This window comes from Gadus chalcogrammus, chromosome 6 (assembly GCF_026213295.1).
Source record: "Gadus chalcogrammus isolate NIFS_2021 chromosome 6, NIFS_Gcha_1.0, whole genome shotgun sequence".
Classification (NCBI taxonomy): domain Eukaryota; kingdom Metazoa; phylum Chordata; class Actinopteri; order Gadiformes; family Gadidae; genus Gadus; species Gadus chalcogrammus.
In genome coordinates, this window is record NC_079417.1 from 14,927,041 (window position 1) to 14,954,628 (window position 27,588).

At 42.1% G+C, this 27,588-nt stretch overlaps 3 protein-coding genes across 5 annotated transcripts; 2 read left to right on the plus strand and 1 right to left on the minus strand.

Annotated features, from left to right (window-relative positions):
* The first annotated feature begins 3,751 nt into the window (after nucleotides 1-3,751).
* LOC130384683 (macrophage-expressed gene 1 protein-like) lies at nucleotides 3,752-6,865 on the plus strand. The gene is made up of 2 exons (XM_056592994.1): nucleotides 3,752-4,223; nucleotides 4,926-6,865. The coding sequence occupies exons 1-2, from the start codon at nucleotides 3,783-3,785 to the stop codon at nucleotides 6,591-6,593; spliced, it is 2,109 nt and encodes a 702-aa protein (XP_056448969.1). The 5' UTR covers nucleotides 3,752-3,782; the 3' UTR covers nucleotides 6,594-6,865.
* A 6,137-nt stretch (nucleotides 6,866-13,002) lies between these two features.
* Nucleotides 13,003-24,195, minus strand: LOC130384543 (uncharacterized). 3 transcript variants are annotated; one of them, XR_008895889.1, is made up of 12 exons: nucleotides 23,808-24,195; nucleotides 18,732-18,829; nucleotides 18,361-18,441; nucleotides 18,159-18,227; nucleotides 17,894-18,042; nucleotides 17,367-17,763; nucleotides 16,964-17,249; nucleotides 16,583-16,816; nucleotides 16,350-16,429; nucleotides 16,126-16,230; nucleotides 15,827-16,020; nucleotides 13,003-15,596 (listed from the first exon to the last, which is right to left on the minus strand). XR_008895889.1 is itself a non-coding variant. In XM_056592771.1 (6 exons), exons 2-6 carry the CDS (start codon nucleotides 16,758-16,760, stop codon nucleotides 15,275-15,277), a joined length of 879 nt encoding a protein of 292 aa, XP_056448746.1. In that variant the 5' UTR covers nucleotides 16,761-16,816; nucleotides 16,964-17,356; the 3' UTR covers nucleotides 13,003-15,274. The 3 variants fall into 3 exon arrangements, 1 of the variants encoding a protein (XP_056448746.1); XR_008895888.1 differs by lacking the exon at nucleotides 23,808-24,195 and having other exon boundaries at nucleotides 18,732-23,789; XM_056592771.1 differs by lacking the exons at nucleotides 17,367-17,763; nucleotides 17,894-18,042; nucleotides 18,159-18,227; ... (1 more) ...; nucleotides 18,732-18,829; nucleotides 23,808-24,195 and having other exon boundaries at nucleotides 16,964-17,356.
* On the plus strand, nucleotides 23,826-27,476 carry LOC130384542 (macrophage-expressed gene 1 protein-like). Its single transcript, XM_056592770.1, has 2 exons — nucleotides 23,826-24,284; nucleotides 25,561-27,476. Exons 1-2 carry the CDS (start codon nucleotides 23,841-23,843, stop codon nucleotides 27,226-27,228), a joined length of 2,112 nt encoding a protein of 703 aa, XP_056448745.1. The 5' UTR covers nucleotides 23,826-23,840; the 3' UTR covers nucleotides 27,229-27,476.
* Nucleotides 27,477-27,588: the final 112 nt, after the last annotated feature.

Below are 27,588 nucleotides of genomic sequence, written 5' to 3' on the forward strand. Positions count from 1 at the left end.
TGGCAAGTATACAGATATGTGGAGAAGAGTTGGCTGGTTACCTTCTTAACTAGCAGCTAAGCTAATCTTCTCCCGGTGCCATTAGGGTTCGCTGGCAGTACATTTATGTAGATTGTGTTTGTTTACTTTGCATACCAAGGTCAAGGTAATTATCAGGAGCCACAATGTGCTTTTCTTTGTTAGTAATTAATTACCATGTGCATTAATCATGGACGCTGGGGGGGCTGCAGCCCCCCCTGGTGGCGAGAGGCTGAATGTGAAATGCAAAAACTCCCAAAACCCCCCCCTTTACTCTAAACATCCTTTGGTTGGTATCTCGCAACGTTTTCAAAATAAAACCCTTCACCTACGTGCGTAGATATATAGAACACTAGCTGTCTTACACTGCGGTCAAGCCAGCCGACTCATCAAGATCGGCGGTCAAGCCAGCCGACTCCGTTTTTAGCCGTACCTGTATATACTAGCCATTACGGTAATAGCGTCTCAGAACTAGTTTCAAATAAAAGCATTCGTCGGGTACATACAAAAAGACAGTCAATAAAAGCAAATACTATCAAAGGAAGTGTACGGCCGTTGTGGTATTTACTTTCAAAATAAAAGCCCACCAAACATTCCAATATGAGACATATTACATAGGATTTTGGATTCGATTTAAAATGAAATGCATGGGGTCACGCAAAAAGTTTCAGAACATTCTGATGTGGAGTTTCAAAATAAAAGCCAACCAAAGTTTCCAATATGAGACATATTACATATGATTTTGGATTCAATTTAAAAGAAAATGCCCTGTTATTTCAGGCTCATTTCACTTCAGGGTTATAGTTCAAGACCCCATGGGGTCACGCAAAAGGTTTCAGAACATTCTGATGTGGAGTTTCAAAATAAAAGCCAACCAAAGTTTCCAATATGAGACATATTACATATGATTTTGGATTCAATTTAAAAGAAAATGCCCTGTTATTTCAGGCTCATTTCACTTCAGGGTTATAGTTCACGACCCCAGGGGGTCACGCAAAAGGTTTCAGAACATTCTGATGTGGAGTTTCAAAATAAAAGCCAACCAAAGTTTCCAATATGAGACATATTACATATGATTTTGGATTCAATTTAAAAGAAAATGCCCTGTTATTTCAGGCTCATTTCACTTCAGGGTTATAGTTCACGACCCCAGGGGGTCACGCAAAAGGTTTCAGAACATTCTGATATGGAGTTTCAAAATAAAAGCCAACCAAAGTTTCCAATATGAGACATATTACATATGATTTTGGATTCAATTTAAAAGAAAATGCCCTGTTATTTCAGGCTCATTTCACTTCAGGGTTATAGTTCAAGACCCCAGAGTCAAGTAACTGATGGGCTTAAGAGGGCCTCTCCGTATATATATATATATATATATATATATATATATATATATATATATATATATATTAGTGTTGTCGACCCAGGGAGACCTGGTCTGCCAGAGGCCCGTTCAGCCCTGGTGTTATGGGTTGTAGGCCCCACCCGACCCTCACTCACACATATTGCGTCATCTCCCAATCATCCCCCGCATGTTCCGCGGCTACAATGTTCATGGCATGCCCCACAAACCGTTTCAGTTCCGTCAGCACTATTTGGCCGATTTGGCCTTTCTTTCTATTCAGACTGCAGACTGAAAAAGCTGACCAGACTAAAGACGCTGTCGGCGGCGATCATTGCTTTTCCGCCCAAGTGCATATACAGCAGGGCCGTGCAGAGACCCTTTGAGGGGCAGGGGCTCAAATTCAAAAAAGGGCACATGTTTGCTCATGTACTCATCCGAAGTGGTTTGGTGTTGATATCTATAAAATCAATTAAGCTATTACAAAATAAAAGCCTTGAATATGAATTAGCCTAACTATACACAATGTATACGTATGACTTATTTTTTACTAATTTTTTATGTTTTTCTATTAAACACAGGGTGGTGGGAACTCCACAATGAGTTTATGAACACACCAGAAGTGGTTTGGTGTTGATATCTATAAGAACAAGTGAGCTATTAAAAATAAAGCCTTAAATATGGATGCAATACATGCACTGAAAACTTTTGCATTTTTTAAAAACAATTAAAAGTTTTTCTTTAAAACAAGGGGTAGTGGGGACTACAAAACGAGTACATAAACACATCAGAAGTGGTTTGATGTTGATAGGAAGAATTTCGAGTGAGTTGTTAAGAATTAAAAAAAATACGTTGCACTTTTTTGACGGTCCCTAAGCACTTGACGCTATTACAGATAAAACCCCGGAAAATCGACAAATGTCGAATATAAAACTAATTTCAACCCGTTCTGCCAGAGACACTGAGACAGAGTAGACATGAAACGGATTTGGCCATGTCATGTGGCCAAGTAGTTACTACAGAGTATACAGATTAAATATAACGATGTATGCTTTCCCTTTTTTTTTCAAAAGGTTTCCCAGATAGGTTAGCTGTATAGCTAGCTGGTAGGCTATAGAAAATAAACTGAGTGGTAGCCACTTTCACAGGTCAGTTAAAACAATGCTCGTTGAAAAGCTTTTGCTGGCAAACATAGGCCTATATACTTCAAAATGACACTACAAAACGAGATAACTGTTACAGTTTATTTAGCATTATCAAATTTATGGTTTTGGAAACAACTGTCTGTGTCTGACTCTGTAGTGATCTTACCCTGCGTTGTACCGTCTCTTAAAACAACAAGCGCATCTTGCAGGCAGGCAAATTGTGAAAGGTCACGTTGATAGCCTATGACGTCACTCAGCGGCAGCAGCGCACTGAGCGCCGGTATACGAGGCTACAAAGTACAAACTTTACTTCTGTATCATTACTTTCAGACATTTTTATACTCGAATAATTGATTCACATGTTAATGTGTAATTTTACAAAGCATTGAAAATTCAAACGACCACTCAAAAGGGCACTTTGGTCCTTCAGAGGGGGAAGGGCAGGGGCTCGGGCACCCATAGCCCCCCCCTCTGCACGTGCCTGATATACAGATAAAAACCTCACAGAGAAGTGGTTTTCATCGCGTGGGCAGCACACGTTATTTCCCTCAAATTCCAGCAACCGTAACAATGTATTTGTTTTTCACAAATGCATGTGCTGGGAAATCAGGGGATTTCAGAAACCACTTCTCTTTTGGATTTGTTTCCTTAATTTGATAAACACACGAACATTGGAGCCTTAAATATGGGGGGCCGTTTTAATTATTAATACAACATTGTGAACACAAGGGTTTCATGGAAGATTGAAATAGGTTTTCAACAGGTTCTACAGCAGTGGTTCTCCAACTTGGTGTCTCCTTATATGCATATGGAGTCGCAGGAGATTGTGAAAGTGAAAGCTTTTTTCTGTATTCTGGAAATTAACCTTGGACATTACACGCATAATGTACTCCTCCTTATCAGCCTTATGTATGACTTGTGTTACTGTGTAAATTGTTGTTTTACAGTTCGAGAGTTGTAGATGCAAAATGATAACCAATGCTCTTGAATCTTCGAACATATTTTTCGGAATTCCTGAAGGAACCACATTGGACCATAGGACGTAGGAATTTTATCAAGCAGGGCAAATACACATGAATAGGAGACGCATATTTCACTTTCAATACGTCGTTTGAATGATAAGTCAGCTTGAGGTCGGCTAGTAAGGCATTAAGGAAGGGCCCTTAATGCCTTCGTCAACATCATGTGATTTATTCTCAACTGAAACAGAATGTGGAAGTGAGAATGAACAAACAGATACTCACGAAAACTTTGATAGTATCATTTCTGATCCAACCATGGCAATGAGAGCAGCACTGCTCCTCTCGCTCCTCCACTCCTGCTACCTTCACCCCCTTGCTCGGCCGACCAACGGGTTGAACCAGTGTCGGACCACCCTCTCCATCACGGCTCTGGAGGTGCTGCCCGGTGGAGGCTGGGACAACCTGAGGAACATGGACATGGGTCGGGTCATGAACCTCAGCTACTCCCAGTGTCAGACCACCGAGGACGGCCTCTACCTCCTCCCAGACGAGGTCTTTGTCATCCCCCAGAAGCAGACCGGTGTGGAGTCCAACTCGGAGATCCTCAGCTCCTGGCTGGAGGTGAAAAGCACAACGTCACATACTATCAACATGGATGCATCCTACCTTTCTGTGCTGAACGCAAAGTTTTCTGTGGAGAACCAGAGAATGAAAACTCACCAGGTCCAAGAGTCATCCACCACAGCGAGAGTACAGGTGGGTTTTGTGTCACGATAAAAAGAAAAGAATGTCAAGTTTTTTATTTGCTTTCTAAAATAGTTGATGGACCTCATTGATCAACTTTTTTGTAGTAGTAGTTGTTACAATACTTAAGTAAATTATTGTAAATCATTAGGTTTTTGATATATTATTATTATAATTAACGATATTAATATAATTAGATACTAAACACATTTTGTCGAGGTTATCAAACAAATGTAGACTTTTTTCGAATCGGAACTACAGCGAAAAACCGTTACAACATATTGTGCGTCTTTGTATCACAAGATTGTGGTTAGATTGGTGTGAGTCTCTTATCACACAAGCCATTTTTTTAATAACGATCAAGTTAAGAGATTTTTTTTTATAATTTAATGTTTGGTATCCATCCCTGTCAACACTCAACTATTTGTACAAATTAAAAAGCAAAGTATTATTGCTACAGGGCTATGGCAAAATATTAGTAGGTGTTTAGGCTAAACGATAGCAGCTTAATGGCAGTAAAATATTTGAAACTGTTTGAAAAAGTTAAAATAATTGAACTACCCAAATAAAAATGTATCAGACTTATTCAGAGATATTCACTAAAGCCGACTTACAAAACAAATTCCGCTGCTAGTAAGGGGTCCATTTTTGACACCTAATTAACGTGATTTGCCAGAACCTTAACCTGTATGCATGGAACTCTGTTTCTCATAGGTCCGCAACTTGGTCTACACTGCCAAGGCCTATCCTGATTTTGCTGTGGACTCGAGCTTTGCTCAGCAGGCAGTGCAGATAGCAGACGCCATTGAAAACAACCAGCCCAAGCATGCAGCATATCTTTCTGAGAAGATGGTGCTTGATTATGGAACCCATGTAATCACGGGTGTAGATGCTGGGGCTACTCTAGTCCAGGAGGATTACCTCCGATCCTCATATGTTGCCAACAGTCAGTCGCAGACCACCTCTGTCTCAGTACTCGCTGGCTTGAACTTTTTCGACAAACTAAAGTTCGATATTAGCAGCAAAGACACCACACAGAACTCCGCGCTCCAGGCGTATCAGTCCAACATTTCATACTCTCTAACCCAGAGTCACGGAGGTGTACCCTTCTACCCTGGTATGACCATGCAGAAGTGGCAGGAAGGCACCAGAAACAACTTGGTCGCCATTGACCGCACAGGGCTTCCACTACAGTACTTTATAAACCCCAAAACCTTCCCTGATATGCCAGAGCCCACGGTCAGCAGGTTGGCTCTATCGGTGAGTCACGCCATAAAGCGTTACTATGAAGTCAACACACGCCGGGGCTGTGTCGACATCGACTCCAAGAACTTCAACTTCCAGGCTAACGTGGATGACAAGTCGTGCCAGGGTCCGGCCACAAACCTCAGCTTCGGTGGTCTCTACCAGCAGTGTAGTCCGCTCACTGATGACGCAGATCCACTGTGTCAGGCCCTAGCCCAGAAGAACATAGATACAGGGGACTTCTCCTGCCGTTCGCCATACATCTCCACTCTACTGCGTTCAGAAGTCAGGCAGGAGGGTTACAATCAATACGAGTGTCAGACAGTATCTCACAACTGCTATTTGTTTTTCAAATGCCACCGCGAGGTGTGTGGCAACGTCTATTACGTGCGCAAAGCAAAGATCGATACCTACTGGTGCTCTGTTGATGGAAAGGCCCCTGAAGATTCTGGGTACCTGTTTGGAGGGATCTACGGCCCCTCCCTTCTGAATCCCATTACCAAATCCAAGAGCTGCCCTCTATACTTCATCCCACAAAGGTTTCTGTCAGATGGCCTGACGATCTGTTTGAGTAACGACTACGAGATGGCTACTGCATACTCTGTGCCGTTCGGGGGCCTCATCAGCTGTGAATCAGCCAACCCACTGGCAGGGAACCAGAGGCATTGCCCTGCAGAGTTCAGCCAACATCTCGCCACAGTCAGCGATGGCTGCGAGGTCCTCTACTGCGTCCAGTCGGGACTGTTCACTGGTGGGCAACTGCTGCCAATCCGCCTGCCTCCCTTCACTCTGCCTCCGTTGATTGGCACAATGGGTATGAGTACGGAGGTGGCGGTGATGAGTGAGGGGGAGCAGAGCTGGGTGAGAGTCGGCCAGAACAAGAAGTGGACACCGGTCCTGTCAGAGAACCTAATGGCAGTTATACGGGAGCTCCAAGTAGACCCTGGTGAGATGACAGCAGGATCCAAGGCAGGATTGGCCTTTGGGATCATTGGTTTGCTGGGGATTCTGGCAGTAGGAGGGGTGTTTCTGGTAAGAAAAAGGGCCTCTAGGAGAAACAGCTATGTGCATATAGATGGGCAACCACAAATGAGTGAGACAGCGGTGCTGCTGCCAGAGGAAGAGGTAGAAGAATAGGGGCCTAGTATGACTCCAGCTGCCGGAAGGTTTTGAAACACATAGAAGTATAGTAGCAGCATCATCTGTTGGGTGTTAGATTAAATAAATACTGACAATAATACTGTCCATCAAATTATCTTTTCCTAATTATTACTTTGCTTTATAAATTGTCCATCAATAATTATCAATGAATGTCATTATGCTGTCTGTATCTACCATGTTGGCCTGTATAATTCCTATTGAATTAAATAAAAATGAGCTATAATTTAACCTTATTAGGGGTCCCCTATTGTTTCTGTAATGTTTTTTTTTAGAATTTGCTTCTTGATTACAGGATTATAGGAAAGAGATTCCCTGATTAATCAGAAAAGCAGTTTAAAATCGAAGTGCCCCATCGCCATATTGTTCTATCAGAAATCTTGATGTAGAGATGTCGAGGAATTAAAGATTTAAGAAGATTTTAGTAAGATAACGCAGACCCAGAATTAGCATTTAATACAATTATTTATACACAGAGAATTAGTGTCTGTTAAAACTTCTATGGTTCTCTAAGGATATCGGATAGGAGAAGACAAGTACATATGAAAAACCACTGAAAAGGGAAGTACTGTGTGACAAGAACGTTATTGTTTGTTATCTGTGTGGATGAACAGAGAGCGCTGGTGTGGACCTATGAAGGGAGTGTGGTTCATCTGCTAGCCAGAGGCCTTAGAGCCCATGTGTATGAAGGGGTGATTAGGATCAGACCTTAGGGGGGCTCTGCCCCCAATGTCATTGGGGGTAGACAGTACCTTGCGAAAGCATTCAACACCCCTGAAAGAATATTTCCATCCAATACAATGGAAGAAAATGTATTGGCGCATGCCAAAATCATCTCCCAGTACCAACAAAATCATGCACTCAGCTGTCGACACTGCAACCAGATTTACGAATAATCTTTGTCTACATGTTGAGAATATGATCAAATAGTTGATCGATGTCGTGAATAATTTAAGGTAAAATATTTGCTTTAAAATGATCAGTGCAAGTAATAATGCATCTACATAAATGCATGAAATTTGCATGTAAGGTTGTTGCCTAGACAGGCCACCATGTTGTATCGCTGTTTTACTGCGATTTGCATGGAATGTCGCCAAGGTAGTTTAAGTTTGTTCCATACAGCGCCATTGTATTTCAATGTTTACTCTTTGCTGAATTACAAGGTGAGCGGTGTTTCACTTTTCTTGCACAATCTTGTTGAAACGAAATTTAAAAGCACCCATCTGGTCGGTTTGTTTAGTCCATATGAATGAATGAATACTTCATTCCAGAATCAAAGTTCCATATAAAAGACAATACAAAAGACAATACAAGTACAAGGTCAACATTGATTAAAATACATACAAGTGTGGCGGGGCTCAGTGTAAAAGTTAATATGAACGGGGGGAGGGGGAAATAACTAAAGAGGAACCGACAACGCCACCTGCGGAATTACACCCCAGGAAATATAGAACAAAGAAAATTTAACTATGATATTACAGAAATAATGACACAGGTTCGAGAACTAAAGAGGCAGAGAAAATATATATACTAACTGTTTCTTTTATTACAATAATAATCATAACTAAATAAAGAAAACTGGAACAAAACCAATCCAAACCAAACAGCAAAACAGGAGTTAGGTTACCCAGCAATCCAATGGTCAAACAATGAAACAGAAAAAGGGGAAATAACACAAAAGCAAACTGAACTAAAGCAATCAAAAGAAAATAGCAAAACAGAACCAAGACAAAACCAACAGCACAGCAAAAACAGAACTAAAACCGTACAAAACAGCAGCAGGGAATCCTAAAAAAAAACAAGGGACACTAATTAATAAAAGTTCAAATGGGAACTCAAAACTGTTAAAAGACGGGGACCCTACTCACCACCCTAGGAGGTAACCAACAGAGGCTGAGTTCAGCCATCTTGGCCCTTTTATCTTGCACCTCGGTGCAGGGGGAGGAGCTAAGACGGAGTTGCATTCGCATCCCCTACTGAGGTTCACTACAATCTACCCCCTGGGTTTTTAATCGTCGGCCCGACGATTTACATTTACTGTCATGGCCTAAACACCACACAGCCACTAAGCACAGGCATCAGAGAGTTAGCAGCCCCAATAGCACTACTCCCAGCAACCTGAGGAAGATGGTGGAGGTTTGGGTGTCTGCCTGCGTTTGGACGGATTGTTCTTCTCAGGGAGGCCTCACTGGTGCTTGGAATTTCAGTGCTAGTTGTTAAAAACGCTGGGCCGTCGCTTGATGATGACAGGCCGCGCTGGTAGGTGGTTTCTTGGGACAGCCATGGGTTCAGAGGTCACTACAGCCCAGTCGCTATCAAACGATGACTCATCTGCTGAGATGGATCCCATCTGTTCAGGGGGTTCACTGGGGGGACAATTAGCAGCACAATCCACTTTGCCTTTGATGAGAGAACGATGAACATGCTTTACCTGCTGGGGGTTATGCACCGGAGCCACAGTATACACAGACCCTACCATGCCAGGGGCCTTCAGTACTTTATACACTGTTGAGCTCCAGATTTCTTGAATTTTGTGACGGCCCCTTACGCTGGTGTCTTTGAGGAGGACCAGCTGACCTTCTTGCAGTGGGACATCACATGCCTGTCATAGTGTTCCTTCCGCCGGGCAGCTGCAGCTTCCAGCTGCCTGGTTGTACTCTCAAAAGCAGGACGTAGCCGTCTCTGGTGTTTCACGATCCAATCATGAGGATGGCCAGGTACAGGTTCATTAACTCTGCCCAACAGAAAATCAACAGGTAATTGTGGGTCTTGGCCAAACATCAGGAAAAACTGAGACTCACCAGTCGACTGTGCTGTTGTATTGTATGCAAAGGTCATTTAGGGCAGGTAGCTGGACCAGACTCTCTTCTTGGTGATGGGCAGAGTGCGGAGAAGGCTGTGTAAGGTGCGGTTGAACCTCTCACATTGGCCATTTCCAGCTGGATGGTAGGGTGTGGTACGGCTCTTCTCAATGCCGTACATCTGGCAGAGCTGCTGGATGAGGTTGCTTTCAAAGTTCCTGCCCTGGTCAGAGTGGAGGCGACCAGGCCTGTTGTAGGGGGGGCTTTTGAACATCTTGGGGGCCCAAAATAGGCCTAACGACGTCCCTGCATGGCGATCATTGAGATAGACTGTAAAACTGTGCTGTATGAATGTCTACTGCTTAATTTAGTATTTTCAGCCTTTTTTCTTTTATTTGAACCAGAATATATTTTTACCATTGAGAGTATTTAATTATTTAGTTCATGGTTTATATGTATTTATTTTTTATGGTTGAATTTATTTGAGCTGCTGGAAAGAGTATTTTCTAACTCTTGTTTTCCAATGTTTACTGAATGTTTAATGAATACATTCAGGTGGGCATGCAAAACAAGTTGGTGTGGCTCATAGGACTAAGGAATTGTATGAAGTGGAGAAAATACACAATAGAAGATGAATATGATAAGGTGGTCCCCTGATGCCTTTATATGATTGATTGAGAACTCAAACAGAAAGAGAAGCTGGCCATGCCCTACAAACACTGCCCCAAAAAACATCTCTGATCCAACTATGGCATGGAGAGCAACGCCACTGCATCTCGCTCTCCTTCACTTGTGCTACCTTCACTCCCTTGGTCGCCCGACCAACGGGTTGAGCCAGTGTCGGGCCAACCTCTCCATCACGGCCCTGGTGGTGTATGAAAAAAAAGAAAAAGACTATGCCTACATACTTCCTTACTTCTTGTCTTATGGGTGGGGGGGTCAGGCTCGGACACTAAGGGGGGGGAGAACATTTTAAACAATATATTAAAAAGTGCATATTGCAGGATAAAGAACACAGCCTTTAGGTCGGGTGAGTTCAAAGTTGTGCATACCAGTGGGTTTTTACCTCCTGCCTTATAAGTGTTATATTTTATCAAACAACATGATTATTAGAAATGTAACTACAGAGCCTTCAATATAATTTATATTCATAATTAATGAGATTTCTAACACAATATCCACCTTATTCCGCACGTAAACATGGGGGGCGCCATATTGGTTCCGTTTTGTGTTCTATCTTCCGGTTGAGCAACTCTGTCCGTTATCAGTATAGTAATATATTAGCAATTTTAGTCAAGATGACCAGCATTATTTGTTCCGTGCGGGGCTACCATAACAACTCGAATAAAAGACGGGTGTCCTTGCGGGGCCTGCCCGTAATTCTGACACCTCATTGTTCCGACGTCTCAATAGTCCGAAATATTTCCCATTAGATCGACATGCCACTATGCCGACGGTTCAATGTTCCGAAAACGGAACCCATTGGTCCGAAGGTCAGTTTGTCCGACTTTTCAAAAAGGAGGCGCATTAGGCCGACGGTTCAATATGCCGAATAGGCCTACATATAAAGAGTTTTATACCTCGCTCGCGCTCTCTCTCGCTCTCTCTCGCTCTCTCCCACTCTCTCTCCAAAATACAACCTAGGCATTTCACGTTCACGATGATTATTGGAGAGCAAAGTGACAACGCTTCACTTCATTTCGACACAGTGTTTCAGCCCCATGGACAGAGAGCGTAGGTCTAATACTCAACACGGGCACGGGCACGGACAGACACACACACACACACACACACACACACACACACACACACACACACACACACACACACACACACACTTGACTAAGTACACGGAATGAGGTATAAGTTTGACTAAATCAATACCAGCGAAATTATTTAGGCTAAAAGCCCACTGCAAACACAGTGAACAACACATATAGGCCCTAAAGCTACTAAAGATAAAAAATGTATTTGTTTTTCACTCACCGTTTGACTTCTTTACGGGAAAAGTAATAGTCCTTGTATAACGTGCGCTTCATAAATTCACCTCTTGTGACTGTTCAAGCCCACAGCAACAGTCTGGCTTGGTGAAGTGCACTGCTGGAACTTAAAAGACGATGCACTGCCTACATCGTCTTTTATTTTTGGTTTCATAATCACACATGTGGAATTGCGCCTTGGCCTATTCGGCATATTGAACCGTCGGCCTAATGCGCCTCCTTTTTGAAAAGTCAGACAAACGGAGCTTCGGACCAATGGGTTCCGTTTTCGGAACATTGAACCGTCGGCATAGTGGCATGTCGATCTAATGGGAAATATTTCGGACCATTGAGACGTCGGAACAATGAGGCGTCGGAATTACGGCATGGCACCGTCCTTGCAACATTACTATGTTGTACACCGGAAAACCATGGCAGAATGTTGTGGGGCAACCTTCAATCGTCATACTCCGGCATCCAGCGATGAGGACCGGCGTATGTGGCTAAAGGCGCTAAATTTGAAGAACCCTCCGAAAAAACCCTACTCTGTTCTTTTAATTTTGTGGAAGGCAGACCATCAGACCAACACCCATACCCTGAGAAATTGTTGGGATATGTTATTCCTCAGGCGAAAAAAAGGCTTGTCGGATGCTTGTCAGGCTCCAAGGTAAGATAACATTTTAGCACTAACAGCTATCAATTTCGCTAGTCGTTAGCCAGCTAGCGTCTAATGAGTATGATCAGCATATACCCGTAACTATGCCTTGGCTTGACCTCAATGAATGAATAGCATTACAAGATCAGATCAGTTTGAGGCTTTCTAATTTGATGTCCAGGACCGGTTATGTTGAAAGGCAGCAAAAAGATAAACCTTATCGTTGATAACTTACTGATGTCTGATGCTGTTATTTCTACAGAACCCTCAACCAGCTCTGCAATCCAGGAGACTGATGGGATGAAAGTATACATTCATGGAAGATCACATCTATGCTGTCAGTGACTCACTCCATTGTCCTCTCCTCCATGACCAGGCAACACAGTGTCCTGAACAACATCTTGTACACACCGAATTTCTCCGGAATGATCGGCTGTGTCTACTGTACACTGGGTTGTCAGTGGATACCTTTGAGGCTTTATCCGATGACCTGAAAGACGGATGCAGCATCTCTCAGCTACATCCCAAGGATCAACTGTTGATGACCCTGATGGAGCTCCGGTTGAACCTATTGCAGGACGACATCGCAGAGAGGTTCAGAGTGTCTCAGTCTGTGGTCAGTAGGATAATCTCTCAGTGGCTAGACTTCATGGAGGAGAAGATGAGGTGCTATGTTCCATGGCTAACCAGGGAGACGATCCAGGCAACGATGCCACAGAGCTTCAAGGAAAATTATCCATTAACCACATGCGTATTCGACTGTTCTGAGACCCCTCTTCAGAAGGCTCGCAATCTGGACTCAAGAGGCGAGTCTTACAGTCAATACTATGGACATAATACAATCAAGTTCCTCATAACTATTGCACCATGTGGTTTGATTATGTTCATCTCTCCAGCATATGGTGGGAGATGCAGTGGCAAGTTCATCACAGCCAACTCAGGGTTTCTGATGAGGTGATGGCTGACCGAGGATTTGTTATCCAAGATCTTCTGTTTGAACGTAAAGTCAAGCTCGTCCTGCCAGCTTTAACCAGAAGAGGCCTTCCCTTGTCCGAAGAAGACACCACCAACATGAGGCGCATAGCCACGAGAGGGTCATACGCCGCCTGAAGAACTACAGAATAGTCTCTCAAACAGTGCCAATTAACCTTGCCCCGAAATTTGACAAGATTCTGAGAGTCTGCAGGTCTATGTAATCTCCGTGGGGACATTATACAAGAAGATGAGGAATAACATGTTCAATCAGATATAAGTTCAATCAGTTGTAATGGTTACATGGTTAAAATGTTGTTTCTATTGTTCATTTTTACAAATCTATACCAAACTTTAACTTATATCTGTATTTTTATACACAAACGTGATGTCAGAGAGGGTCAATAAAATAAACTTGACACATGAGGCATTTGCTAAATCCTTTCATGATTGAGTTAATGCTTTGACATAATACTAAAAACAAATTACATTAAAAACAATAGCCAATAATATGTACAAATAGTAGTTAAAATATGTACAAGTAGTTAAGAAGTATAAAGTAATCATTTGCATAACTGCATATAACGCTCACAGAGCAACAGGCGACCTTCATTATACTCGTCTGAAACTAAAGGAAGCATGTCTCTGAAATAGAATGCTCTTAGTCTTGGTGTGCTGGACTGACTGGGGTTGACTGCAGCTTTCAAAAAGAGATATTCCTCCTTCTCGTTCTTGGAATGCAAAACACGACCGATCTTTCCACTATGTAAATATTGAAACGCCTCGGTGCTCTTGAAGTTTTTCATGGTCGACCCATCGACGCCCACCGACAGCTCTGAATAATTAAAAATATCCCCATATGACACCTGAGGGCACCACCGCATGTCATCCACCCACTTGGTGGAGTTCATTAACCTCGGGTGCCGAAGTACAATCCCTCCATCCAATCTTTTGACATGTTTTTTTGTCTCTACCCACATTAGCCTCTCCATCTTAATTCGCCGGGTATTTCAATGTAGCTATCTAGCTGTAGCTAGCCGACCGGAAGTTTCAACACAAAGCGGAAGACAAACACATTTAAAAAGGGGCATGGCAGAATAAGGTGGATAGCCTATTGCTCAAAAATAAATACATGGGTCTGCATGTCCCTCCCGCCCCCAATTATATGTACATATACAGTATATATTTATTTTATGTAAGTAACACCAGCGAATGTCCGACCAATGAGTATTTGGTCTTACAAGTGCGTACCAACCTTTGGCAGGTACGACCAACTGACAGGAACTTGACAGCCCTAAAGAATAGAGGCTTCATTCCAGCTTTCTGTTTGATTTTGAACTACATAGCAGTATCATCTACTGGGTGTTAAATACGTAAGGGATAATGTATAGAAAGCCGGTCATTATCGGGGAAATAAGCCCCAACAGAGCGACCCGGACACCGACGGGCGAACCGGACAAATATGCTCCTACGCGTGACGGTTAGCCGCGATAGCCAATCAGTGTTGAGCTTGACCCGACGTCACTGGGGACAGAGGACAGGTGCTCCGCAGCTGATATGGAGCGCATGTAGTTGGTATCTTGACGGGAGATCCTGGCACCAACCCGGGCTAGCAGGTCATCGAACATAGCCCCAGTCAACTGAAAATACAGCTGGAACCTGTGTTGTGTCGAGATCTGTTTCCCCGTCGAGATGTGTTTCCCCTAGTCCCCGCCCCCGTCCGAAATTACCCGAAGGGCGAAGGAAGCGCACGTACACAAAAAGCTCGCCCACGAGCTGCTGTGCTCGTACCACAGAGGCACTTTGGAGAGAGCTAAGGTTCAAAACTGACTTTTTTTAGCGAGTTTTATCTGAAGATGTTGTATTGTAGATTTCTATCAATAAAAAATATTATTTTTGTGAGAGACTTTTCATTTTGAATGTTATGGACTTTTGGAAGGAAGTGTGCTCATTCATAATACTGTCAGATACTGTTCCCCCTCTGTTCCATAGGAAAGGAGGCTCACACATCTTTCAAATTCATACTGCTGACTTCTTTCCCCACAACAGATAAGTCCTGTGATTTTCAGGCTGATATCATTCAATTTGACCAATTAGAACAGGGGGAACGCATCCTGACAGCTTGGAATAATACTGTCAGGATGCGTTCCCCCTCTGTTCCATAGGAAAGGAGGCTCACACATCTTTCAAATTCATACTGCTGACTTATTTCCCCACAACAGATAAGTGCTGTGATTTTCAGGCTGATATCATTCAATTTGACCATTTAGAACAGGGGGAACGCATCCTGACAGCTTGGAATAATACTGTCAGATACTGTTCCCCCTCTGTTCCATAGGAAAGGAGGCTCACACATCTTTCAAATTCATACTGCTGACTTATTTCCCCACAACACAAGCTGTCAACATACCTGTATTTGCCATCTGCCTTCACATAGTAGGGTCGGCTGCAGTGTTCATTGTAGTCAAGGGCAGCTAAAAGTGTTCGGGCCGCATACACAGGTGGTACGAAGGCGTTTCGTTTTGATGCGTACATCAGAACGTGTGCATGGAAACACTCCAGGGCACCAGTGGATCTGGCATCAGAGAGGGAGGAAAAATTAAAGATATGATTGGTTACATAACTTCAGCAAAAACAATTATTACTAAATAGTAATGTAGTTTCAATCTATTATCCCAAAGTACACAAGAGCTGCATTTCTTGTCATTCTGTAGAAGGCCATTATGTATGTACTGTACAATAATAAATGTTACTAGTACAACACATCTTAACAAAAGCTTATTATATTGATGGCTGACTCATTACCTAAAGGTCAAGTACTTTGGAATCGTCTTTGACCACCTCTCATCCATGATCAGTTCTGTGATTTTGCGGTGTGCAGTGCTTCCCTTTGGAATAAGCTCCTTGTTGCTATTTTCCTCCAATGGGCCATGGTAACAGCCGCCAAGTCCCCACTGGTGTTCTCCGGTGACATGGTGTAGCAATCCTGTCCACATGTCCTTTTTAGGCAATTAAAATGAATATGTAAAAAAAATTTTTTATAATGTATAATTTGAATACATTGACAATACACTTACTTATAGAAATTACAGTGAAAAACATACCCAGAAATCCTCCACTGTATTTGCTGCCTTGCAGCAGTACCAAAAGTGGTTGCAGATATCCTTCTCCTGGACAAGTAACAGTGAACAGCCTTTTTGGAGGCCGGCCTAGAAATTGAAAAAAATAGAATGATTCTGCTTCAGAATGATAACTAACAAATATGACATTTCTAAAATATTTTTTGAAAAAAAATACAGTAATCCATCTTTACATAGCAGTAACTTACAGCATGGATTTTTTTGCCAAGATTCTTGGCTCCGTGCCACATGTCCAGCGTGTACTTGACGCCACTGTCCTTGTACAGCCCTTTGTTTGGAAAATAATGATTACAAAAATACACAGTATAATATCTCAGTGTAATTGCCAACTGTTTTGTGGTTATTGTTTTTCTTCCAATAATTCTAAAAATCATACATTGTTTTTCCAACCCCAATTAGATGTATCTACAGAAGCACTTACTGAATATGGCCGATATTTGGCTGTGTGCATCAGTGCAGAACTCAATGACATCAAGATCTTGCTTCAGCGTGTCTAATGTCTCTATAAAGGCCACCTTCTCCATGTTGGTTGATTTCCGCGAAGTCTCACGCTTGTCCACATTCACCACGTTGATTATTTGGCTTGTGGCATTGTCCATGGCAGTGTACGTACATTACTGCTCGCAGAATCCTGGACTGTCCATCCTTCCATCTCCTTAAAATACCGAATATGATGATAAATAAGTTTGTGGTGCCAGAATATGCATGAAAAATGTGGATGTGTCTTGCATAATTGTTTATGTTCTTAGTTGACTATGGGTGTGTTTATGTATGTCTGTGTGTGTTTGTCGGTGAAACTAACCGAGAGCAACAGTTGGTCCTAATGTCTTCACATTGGCAATCACTTTGGCTCTTCTCGCATTCCAGAACGCCTTTATAGTGTCCACACAGTAGTTGTCTTGGATGTCAGCAAAGTATCTCTCATTGATCATCCCCATATTCATGAAGTTGAAAAGCATTTTCACATTTGTGTAGCTGTTGCCTGTGAGCAAAATGTTGGTGGCCATTAGAAAGTCTCCTAACTGACTGCCAAATTTTAAAGTTGGTTGGGAAGACCACCGCCACACGATATGACCTTGAGGACACAGCTGAAAAAGGGGCAGGAGAAAACACATGGAAAAAATGTAATAAGTGAAGTAATATAAAACAATGATAATATTTTGTATTAAAAACTAAATTACATGCGTTACCAAAACATGACTTACCCATTCAATGACGGCAGCTGTGACCCTTGACTTGATGTTAATCTCAAAAGGTCCTTTTGCCTGACATTGTTTTTGGGTGATGGGGTCCTTCCCTTTACAATAATCTATTGGCAAAGCAACAAACTCACAAAGCTGCCTCAGACAGTCATGGTAAGCAATAGAAGCCGGTTTGCCAATTATATCATCTTCCACCTCAACAGTTATCTCCGATCTATATGGTTGCCTTCTTTGCTTTTTTTGGGGAAGATGTTGTGTCTCTTGCTCTTGCTCCAGCACAGAGAGATCTTCTTCATGATCATCTTGATCTGTGTCGTCTCCCGCGTCATGCACAGTGTCTTCCATGGTGACTGATGGACATTCTTCCAGGATTAAACCAGTATTCAGAGATCTGCCTTTGCTGTAAAAATGAAAGAATATTTCTATAATGTTTCAAATTATTAATAATACTGATAATCATAAGCGAAATATAAAATCAGGTAAAATAAATGTCATAACAGGTTGGTTATGAAGATTGGTAATAACCATACCACACACGAAAAAGTGGCACATAATCTGGGTCGTCGCTGTCATTGCAGTCAGTCTTCCTACAGTGTCCTCCTCTTCCAACAGCAACTCTGATTGCGCCTCCATGTCTGGATGCCAAGAAGGATCGTATTCGTCCTCATCGTAGTCAATGCTGATGACAGACAACCCCAGCTAGTTACATTATGTTACACATACACAGAATTTACAGAAATAATAACCCATAAAATATCATGAAAAGTCTCATCTTATGTCCTTGAAAACACTTACATAGAGTTTGTTATATCATTAAATGCGTCCTCATTGATGTCACCCAATCTTTCATCTGCTGATGTAACACTGCATTTAGGAAATCAGAAAGAAAGTCAGTATTACATAATTATACATTTGGATGAGTGAATAAAAGGCCTCTTCACTTTAAAAATATGTTATTTTTAAACATTTGACAAGTAAAACCTAGGTACCACTGTACCTTGCTTGTATTGTGAGAAATGAGGTCTCAGCAGAGCAGCTGTCCAAACCCTCCACTCCATGAACAGAGAAATCCTCCTCTCTACAGATGTATACATGAAATAAATAATGGGCATTTTTCACAACATTAGATAAGTTGCTGTTGTTACCACACAGCACATGAGTAGAGATTATTTATAGTGTTCTGGAAACATCAGTTACATTTCTCATGTTCTGATGGGGTAGGGAAACTGTATAGCATCAGCTCTAGGTTTGATTTCACACCAATAACATATCACTTTTAACAATGTACTTGTTCATGCCATCGCAAAACACAACGCATGTGTGATCCACGTTGATGGGCAAACGATAACATTAACAAACAAGGCTTACCGTTCTGAAAAAGATTTGGCACTGGTGGACAATGGTGGCGGAGGAGGCCTCTTGAAACCACGTTTTACTGGCGCCGTCAACGTTGTTTTTTTCCGTAACTAAAACACAAACATGCACATGCACACACAAATATTAACGTGAGTGGGCGGGTTGTACCAGCAGAAAGTTAAAATATGATAAACTGTACATTGTACTGAACATGGAAACAGCGACAAACACAGATATGATATGACTTACACCTATGATTTACACACACATTGACAGTTAGCACCCTGCTAACTGCTGCCTTCGGTGTATGAATGTGTGTGTGAATGAGCCAAAACAATTTAAAGCACACTAGGACTGTGTAAAACGGTGAGGAAGACTATAAGTGGAGAATATTTCTTTATTTCCCGAGCAAACTGCCTAATTAGCTGGAGCTAACGGTAGGTCCGTTAGCATTATGCTTAACGTGATTCCGGTAAGTGTCTGCAACAAATAGTCAATCGTAAGGTTATATGATGTTGTAGGTTAGGTTATGCAAAATAAAAATACCTTTCCAGCAGAAACTCCGCAACCATTTAATCCGATTTTAGCTCTGGCTGCAGCTTCATCAGTTGCCTCCATTGCTCAAAAGCAGAGTCGATGTTTACTCGACGTTTTCCTCTTGCAGTATCGAGTTCTTTTTTTCTGGTGGCCTTCTCTGTTAAACTTTTGTTTTTCCCCCTGGGAGCGGCTGTTTCAGTACGCCGTGGACCACTTTGGTCTGCCATCGTCAGTCGCTACGGTCGCTACTCGCTACTGTCTGCCGTGGAATCAAAACAAACCCTCTAGTTGAGGACGCGCCTTGATGACGCGGGCCCGAATGCGCCACAAGAAGCAGGCGGAAAACCTTATATGTCCATGCAGCAAACAGACAGGTCTGTCGGCCAATAAGGTCCTTCGGTCCGAAGAATTTTATTGGTTGAAGTTTTCACTAAATATTATGAGGGTGAAATAATTGTTTGTTTTCTACTCCTGGTGGGTCTGTCTTGCATTTTAGAGTGTCATTACCTTATTAATACCAATTTAACCTTATCCAAAAAAAGTGTAAAAATGCAACAAAGGTGAGAGTCCCTTTAAGCCCATCAGTTACTTGACTCTAATTGGCTATAATTAAATTAAAGCGTGTAAGGAGGAAATTAGGCAATCTATTTGTGGGCCAGCAGAGGCTGAATTTGAACTGAATTCGGCCCATAACCTTATTTTTTTACATTGTTTTTATTTTATGAATATTTTAATATTGTCTGTGTAGCCGCCTGAATAATTAAACTCAAGAGTGACTTGACGAATAGTTTATTTTACTGGGTTCTGCATACATACACAGACATTGCGACACAACGACACGTTCTGTCCCCCATGTCTCAAAACTGCTCTACAACATGTGTACGTTTTACTATGTCTGTTTACATCCTAACTAATTATTACACCGTTCACAAAAATACATATTAATGCACATAGTAATAACTAACAATGGAAATACATAAAAGAAAAGCACATTGTGGCTCCTGATAATATCCTCAGTTCTTAACCTTGGTATGCAAAGTAAAAACAACACAATCTACATAAATGTACTGCCAGCGAACCCTAATGGCACCGGGAGAAGATTAGCTTAGCTGTTAGTTAAGAAGGTAACCAGCCAACTCTTCCCCACATATCTGTATCCTTGCCAAGCTCACTCTTATGTACATTGATGACTTATATGGCTTGCCTTCCTGTAAACATACACAGACAGCATGCAAAACATTTGTTAACGACACGTTCTGTCCGCCATGTCTCAACACTGCTCTACAACATTTGTAGATTTCACCGGACAGAAAGTGCACCAATAGATCAAAGCCACCCTGTGGCGGAAATGTATGGAAGCATATATGTAGCAAAATTCAAATGGCAATGCAATTTGCAATTTGCAATTCAATCAGTAATTACGTTATGCAATTGACAATGCATTATGCAATTTCATAACGTAATTTGTAAAAACGTTATTCAAAGTGTGTTTTAATATGCAAAGTGACAATGCAATCCTCCATTAAATTTGCAAAAGTTATAACAATAAAAATACAATAACATTTTGTCAAATTCTTTGAGTTCCTTTATTCAAATTGAAAAGCTATAGCGTCCCCGTGATTGCAATCCACTTCGCCACGCTCCGTGTGTTGCGATATTCAAATGACATTTCAATCCGCAAAACGGAATCCAAAACGGAATCCAAAGCGGAATCCAAAACGGAATCCAAAGAGGAATCCAAAAAGTCAATATGCAAAGTGGCAAACGTATCAGCCAATCAGCGTCTGGGCGGGAACTACGTCACTTTCAATTGTCTCCAAGGGTATCTCCACGGTAATAATAATAATAATAATTTAATTTAAAGGGCGCCTTTCAAGACACCCAAGGTCACCTTACAGAGCATAAAGTTATCATGATTGTGACTTGAAGGATGTAATGGTGTCTGACTGTTTTATGTGTGGGGGGAGGGAGTTCCAGAGCCTGGGTGCTGAACAGCTGAATGACCGGGCACCCATTGTAGTGAGTCGTGATGTGGGGATATATAGTAGTCCAGCAGAGGTTGAGCGGAGGGAGCGGGAGGGAGTGTATTCTTGGAGGAGGTCGCAGAGGTAACTGGGGGCTAGGTTGTGGAGAGCTTTGTAGGTGAGGAGTAGGGTTTTGTATTGGATGCGGTAGTGTACTGGGAGCCAGTGAAGTTGGATGAGGACAGGGGTGATGTGGTCAGATGATTTGGTGCGGGTGATGATCCGGGCGGCTGAGTACTTGCGCTCACACATGTGCTCGCTGTTGCCTCGTTTAACCGGTGAATGGATGAGTGGCTTGGCGCTTTGCGCAGAAATAGTTTCACAAACACCCGCGAAAGGATATATAATAATAAAAGCGTGTAATACAGCAATATGCATCGTTGTTGGGCGTTGCATCGATGCAGTTGGATCGTTCGCCAATTACGTCAAACCCCTAGTGTTTATGTATGTATAATAACTGGGTAGGTTATATTATGACTAAAAGCAGCACCAGAAAGTCCAAAAGGCCTTGAAATGTTTCAAATATGGATTGAATTGAACAGCTAATATTACTAATAGTACTTGGAAGGAAAAAAGTAAAGGAAGAGGGCTATGATAAGACACCTCAGACAAGATGCAACAGACAATATTTTCTATGACGTTCTAATCTAGGCTAAAACCTACTTATTTAGGATGGCTTTTAGTACCCGGTAGTATGATAATACTTTTGTTTTATCTTGCATGCTACATTTATTTTGAAGTACTGTTGGAAGGTAAAGTTAAGTAAAGTTAATTCTCACTGTGTGACTTGACCTTTTATTGTGTATCTTATTGATGCTTTCCGAATCACTGCCTTTCTGCTCTCTGGTTTCGAGATAGTGTTGGTTAAGGTGTGGTAAACACTAGTTTCTAGGAAATGCTTAATTTCTGCATAAAAGCTCTCCATAGCTGCTGCCATCTCCGGGAAACAAAACTCTCCAACGTACAGTATCTAGTTACGTGGTTGCTATGACTACAGCCAGAGCTACAGCACAAAACAGCCAATCACAACTGTCCGACGTACAGCCAATCACAATGTATACGCCCATTCAAGCGTACAGCCAATGATATTGTGTGACGTAATCAGCAGACGACGGAGCCTTACAACCATAGACATCATATAGGATCCTATAATAATAATAATAATAATAATAATAATAATAATACATTTAATTTAGAGGCGCCTTTCAAGACACCCAAGGTCACCTTACAGAGCATATAGTCATCATTCAAAACTATGTAAAACAGACTAGGAATAAAAGGAAAACAGAGGTTAAACATGAAAAATAATAATAATTAATAACACTCAAAGACGCCTAAAGTGAAGGGGGGACCTCACTAACCACAACCAATATGTAGCACCCAGTTGGGTGATGCACGGCAGCCAATTGGCGCCAGAACGCTCACTACACACCATCTTGAGGTGGAGAGTTAGGGATATAGGATCCTATATGATGTCTATGCTTACAACGGCAGCGCAGCGCTGCCTTGCGAGCCAGCCGTATTCACGCAAGATCCTAAACCTAATGTACTCACCTTCCACTCCCAAAACTACTGCAATTAAATGCCACGCTTTATCCTTCCAGCCATTGTCCTTATAAAAAGGATGATTTGGTACATAAATGACTTCATGTTGCTGAACTTCGACAATGAGTCTCTCGTCGTCCATGTTGCCGACTGAAGAAGCTGACCTGACTAAAGACGCTGTCGGCGGCGATCATTGCTTTGCCGCCCAAGTGCATATTCAGATGAAAACCTCACAGAGAAGTGGTTTTCATCAAGTGGGCAGCACACGTTATTTTCCGGCGTCAAAATCCAGCAACCGTAACAATGTATTTGTTTTTCACAAATGCATGTGCTGGGAAATCAGGGGATTTCAGGCAGAGAAATCCACTTCTCTTTTGTATTTGTTTCCTTAATTTGATAAACACACTAACATTGGAGCCTTAAATATGGGGGGCCGTTATTAATTATTATTACAACATTGTGAACACAAGGGTTTCATGGAAGATTGAAATAGGTTTTCAACAGGTTCTACAGCAGTGGTTCTCCAACTTGGTGTCTCCTTACATGCATATGGGGTCGCAGGAGATTGTGAAAGTGAAAGCTTTTTTCTGTATTCTGGAAATTAACCTTGGACATTAAACGCATAATGTAGGCTACTCCTTATCAGCCTTATGTATGACTTGTGTTAGGCTACTGTGTAAGTTGTTGTTTTACAGTTCTGGAGTTGTAGATGCAAAATGATAACCAATGCTCTTGAATCTTGGAACATATTTTTCTGAATTTCTGAAGGAACCACATTGGACAATAGGACGAAGGAATTTTATGGGCAAATACACACGAATAGGAGACGCATATTTCACTTTCAATACGTCGTTCGAATGATAAGTCCGCTTGAGGTCAGCTAGTAAGGCATCAAGGAAGGGCCAACCCTTAATGCCTTCGTCATGATTTATTCTCAACTGAAATAGAATGTGAAAGTGAGAATGAACAAACAGATACTCACGAAAACATCGATAGTATAATTTCTGATCCAACCATGGCAATGAGAGCAGCACTGCTCCTTCTCTCGCTCCTCCACTCCTGCCACCTTCACCCCCTTGCTCGGCCGACCAACGGGTTGAACCAGTGTCGGACCACCCTCTCCATCACGGCTCTAGAGGTGCTGCCCGGTGGAGGCTGGGACAACCTGAGGAACATGGACATGGGTCGGGTCATGAACCTCAGCTACTCCCAGTGTCAGACCACCGAGGACGGCCTCTACCTCCTCCCAGACGAGGTCTTTGTCATCCCCCAGAAGCAGACCGGTGTGGAGTCCAACGCGGAGATCCTCAGCTCCTGGCTGGAGGTGAAAAGCACAACGTCACATACTATCAACATGGACGCATCCTACCTTTCTGTGCTGAACGCAAAGTTTTCTGTGGAGAACCAGAGAATGAAAACTCACCAGGTCCAAGAGTCATCCACCACAGCGAGAGTACAGGTGGGTTTTGTGTCACGATAAAAAGAAATTAATTTCAAGTTTTTTATTTGCTTTCTAAAATAGTTGATGGACCTCATAGATCTTTCTTTCTTTCTTTCTTTCTTGCTTTCTTTCTTGCTTTCTTTCTTTCTTGCTTTCTTTCTTGCTTTCATGTTTATTTCGAATATGTAGACAAAACAAAAACAACAAATTTTGCCAATTACAACAATAAAGCCATTCAAGAATGAATAACAAAAACAAAAATAATAATAGTAATAGTAAAAATAAAAAGCAAAAAGAAATAAAAATAAACATTAATGTAAACATATCCGAAAAGGAGTGAGAAGAAGTAAAAACGTATGTACTCCCACCCCTCTTATTACTTACTCTGTATGTTTAATAATAATAATAATAATAATAATAATAAATGAATATAAAAATGTTATGTTATATAAATAAATATACACATGTAAGTATGTACATAATATATATATCTACAACATACATTTAACAAGTAACAGTATGAATGTGACACAACAGCGTGAATACACAGTATACCTATACATACATACACAAACCTACTGACTCTTAGTGCAGTTCACTATATCCTGTGAACACTACATTTTTGTATATTCTTTTAAAAACATTGATGCTTGGACATTGCTTATGTACTTCGCTCAGATTGTTCCACAACTTGACACCTGTGATGGAAATGCGAAAAATTTTCATGGTGGAATTTCTCATCTGAATTTTGAAATTGAGTTCTCTCGTCAAATTATGCCCCCCCTCACGTTCACTAAACAAGTTTTGAATGTTCAATGGTAACAAATGGTACCTAGCCCTGTACATAGTTATTGCTGTTTGATATGAGACGATGTCTGTGAATTTTAATAATTTAGACTGTGAGTCTCTTATCACACAAGACATTTTTTGAATAACTAATCAAGTTAAGAGATTTATTTTTATAATTTAATGTTTGGTATCCATCCCTGTCAACACTCAACTATTTGTACAAATTAAAAAGCAAAGTATTTTTGCTACAGGGATATGGCAAAATATAAGTAGGTGTTTAGGCTAAACGATAGCAGCTTAATGGCAGTAAAATATTTGAAACTGTTTGAAAAGGTTAAAATAATTGAACTACCCAAATAAAAATGTATCAGACTTATTCAGATATATTCACTAAAGCCGACTTACAAAACAAATTCCGCTGCTAGTAAGGGGTCCTTTTTTGACATCTAATTAACGTGATTTGCCTGAACCTTAACCTGTATGCATGGAACTCTGTTTCTCATAGGTCCGCAACTTGGTCTACACTGCCAAGGCCTATCCTGATTTTGCTGTGGACTCGAGCTTTGCTCAGCAGGCAGTGCAGATAGCAGACGCCATTGAAAACAACCAGCCCAAGCATGCAGCATATCTTTCTGAGAAGATGGTGCTTGATTATGGAACCCATGTAATCACGGGTGTAGATGCTGGGGCTACTCTAGTCCAGGAGGATTACCTCCGATCCTCATATGTTGCCAACAGTCAGTCGCAGACCACCTCTGTCTCAGTACTCGCTGGCTTGAACTTTTTCGACAAACTAAAGTTCGATATTAGCAGCAAAGACACCACACAGAACGCCGCGCTCCAGGCGTATCAGTCCAACATTTCATACTCTCTAACCCAGAGTCACGGAGGTGTACCCTTCTACCCTGGTATGACCATGCAGAAGTGGCAGGAAGGCACCAGAAACAACTTGGTCGCCATTGACCGCACAGGGCTTCCACTACAGTACTTTATAAACCCCAAAACCTTCCCTGATATGCCAGAGCCCACGGTCAGCAGGTTGGCTCTATCGGTGAGTCACGCCATAAAGCGTTACTATGAAGTCAACACACGCCGGGGCTGTGTCGACATCGACTCCAAGAACTTCAACTTCCAGGCTAACGTGGATGACAAGTCGTGCCAGGGTCCGGCCACAAACCTCAGCTTCGGTGGTCTCTACCAGCAGTGTAGTCCGCTCACTGATGACGCAGATCCACTGTGTCAGGCCCTAGCCCAGAAGAACATAGATACAGGGGACTTCTCCTGCCGTTCGCCATACATCTCCACTCTACTGCGTTCAGAAGTCAGGCAGGAGGGTTACAATCAATACGAGTGTCAGACAGTATCTCACAACTGCTATTTGTTTTTCAAATGCCACCGCGAGGTGTGTGGCAACGTCTATTACGTGCGCAAAGCAAAGATCGATACCTACTGGTGCTCTGTTGATGGAAAGGCCCCTGAAGATTCTGGGTACCTGTTTGGAGGGATCTACGGCCCCTCCCTTCTGAATCCCATTACCAAATCCAAGAGCTGCCCTCTATACTTCATCCCACAAAGGTTTCTGTCAGATGGCCTGACGATCTGTTTGAGTAACGACTACGAGATGGCTACTGCATACTCTGTGCCGTTCGGGGGCCTCATCAGCTGTGAGTCAGCCAACCCACTGGCAGGGAACCAGAGGCATTGCCCTGCAGAGTTCAGCCAACATCTCGCCACAGTCAGCGATGGCTGCGAGGTCCTCTACTGCGTCCAGTCGGGACTGTTCACTGGTGGGCAACTGCTGCCAATCCGCCTGCCTCCCTTCACTCTGCCTCCGTTGATTAGCGCAATGGGTATGAGTACGGAGGTGGCGGTGATGAGTGAGGGGGAGCAGAGCTGGGTGAGAGTGAGCCAGAACAAGAAGTGGACACCGGTCCTGTCAGAGAACCTAATGGCAGTTATACGGGAGCTCCAAGTAGACCCTGGTGAGATGACAGCAGGATCAAAGGCAGGATTGGCCTTTGGGATCATTGGTTTGCTGGGGATTCTGGCTGTAGGAGGGGTGTTTCTGGTAAGAAAAAGGGCCTCTAGGAGAAACAGCTATGTGCATAAAGATGGGCAACCACAAATGAGTGAGACAGCGGTGCTGCTGCCAGAGGAAGGGATAGAAGAATAGGGGCCTAGTATGACTCCAGCTGCCGGAAGGTTTTGAAACACATAGAAGTATAGTAGCAGCATCATCTGTTGGGTGTTAGATTAAATAAATACTGACAATAATAATAATAATATAATAATACATTTAATTTAGAGGCGCCTTTCAAGACACCCAAGGTCACCTTACATAGCATATAGTCATCATACATTTTTTAAAAAACAAGACATTGTGGAAAAAAAATAAAATAAAATAAAATAAACATAAGCAATAAGAAATAAATAAAACAAAAACAAGATAATAAACAATAATACGGTCCATCAAATTATCCTTTCATAATTATTACTTTGCTTTATAAATTGTCCATCAATAATTATAAATGAA

What these genes read in the sequence shown, in the direction of transcription:
- LOC130384683 (XM_056592994.1), top strand. Translation starts at nt 3,783, where the DNA reads ATGGCAATGAGAGCAGCACTGCTCCTCTCGCTCCTCCACTCCTGCTAC. An exon ending in CCACCACAGCGAGAGTACAG is followed by an intron (nt 4,224 to 4,925) that starts GTGGGTTTTGTG and finishes TGTTTCTCATAG; the next exon opens with GTCCGCAACTTGGTCTACAC.
- LOC130384543 (XM_056592771.1), bottom strand. Translation starts at nt 16,760, where the DNA reads ATGGACAATGCCACAAGCCAAATAATCAACGTGGTGAATGTGGACAAG. An exon ending in CCAAATATCGGCCATATTCA is followed by an intron (nt 16,430 to 16,582) that starts GTAAGTGCTTCT and finishes TTCCAAACAAAG; the next exon opens with GGCTGTACAAGGACAGTGGC. An exon ending in TTGGCAAAAAAATCCATGCT is followed by an intron (nt 16,231 to 16,349) that starts GTAAGTTACTGC and finishes TTCAATTTCTAG; the next exon opens with GCCGGCCTCCAAAAAGGCTG.
- LOC130384542 (XM_056592770.1), top strand. Translation starts at nt 23,841, where the DNA reads ATGGCAATGAGAGCAGCACTGCTCCTTCTCTCGCTCCTCCACTCCTGC. An exon ending in CCACCACAGCGAGAGTACAG is followed by an intron (nt 24,285 to 25,560) that starts GTGGGTTTTGTG and finishes TGTTTCTCATAG; the next exon opens with GTCCGCAACTTGGTCTACAC.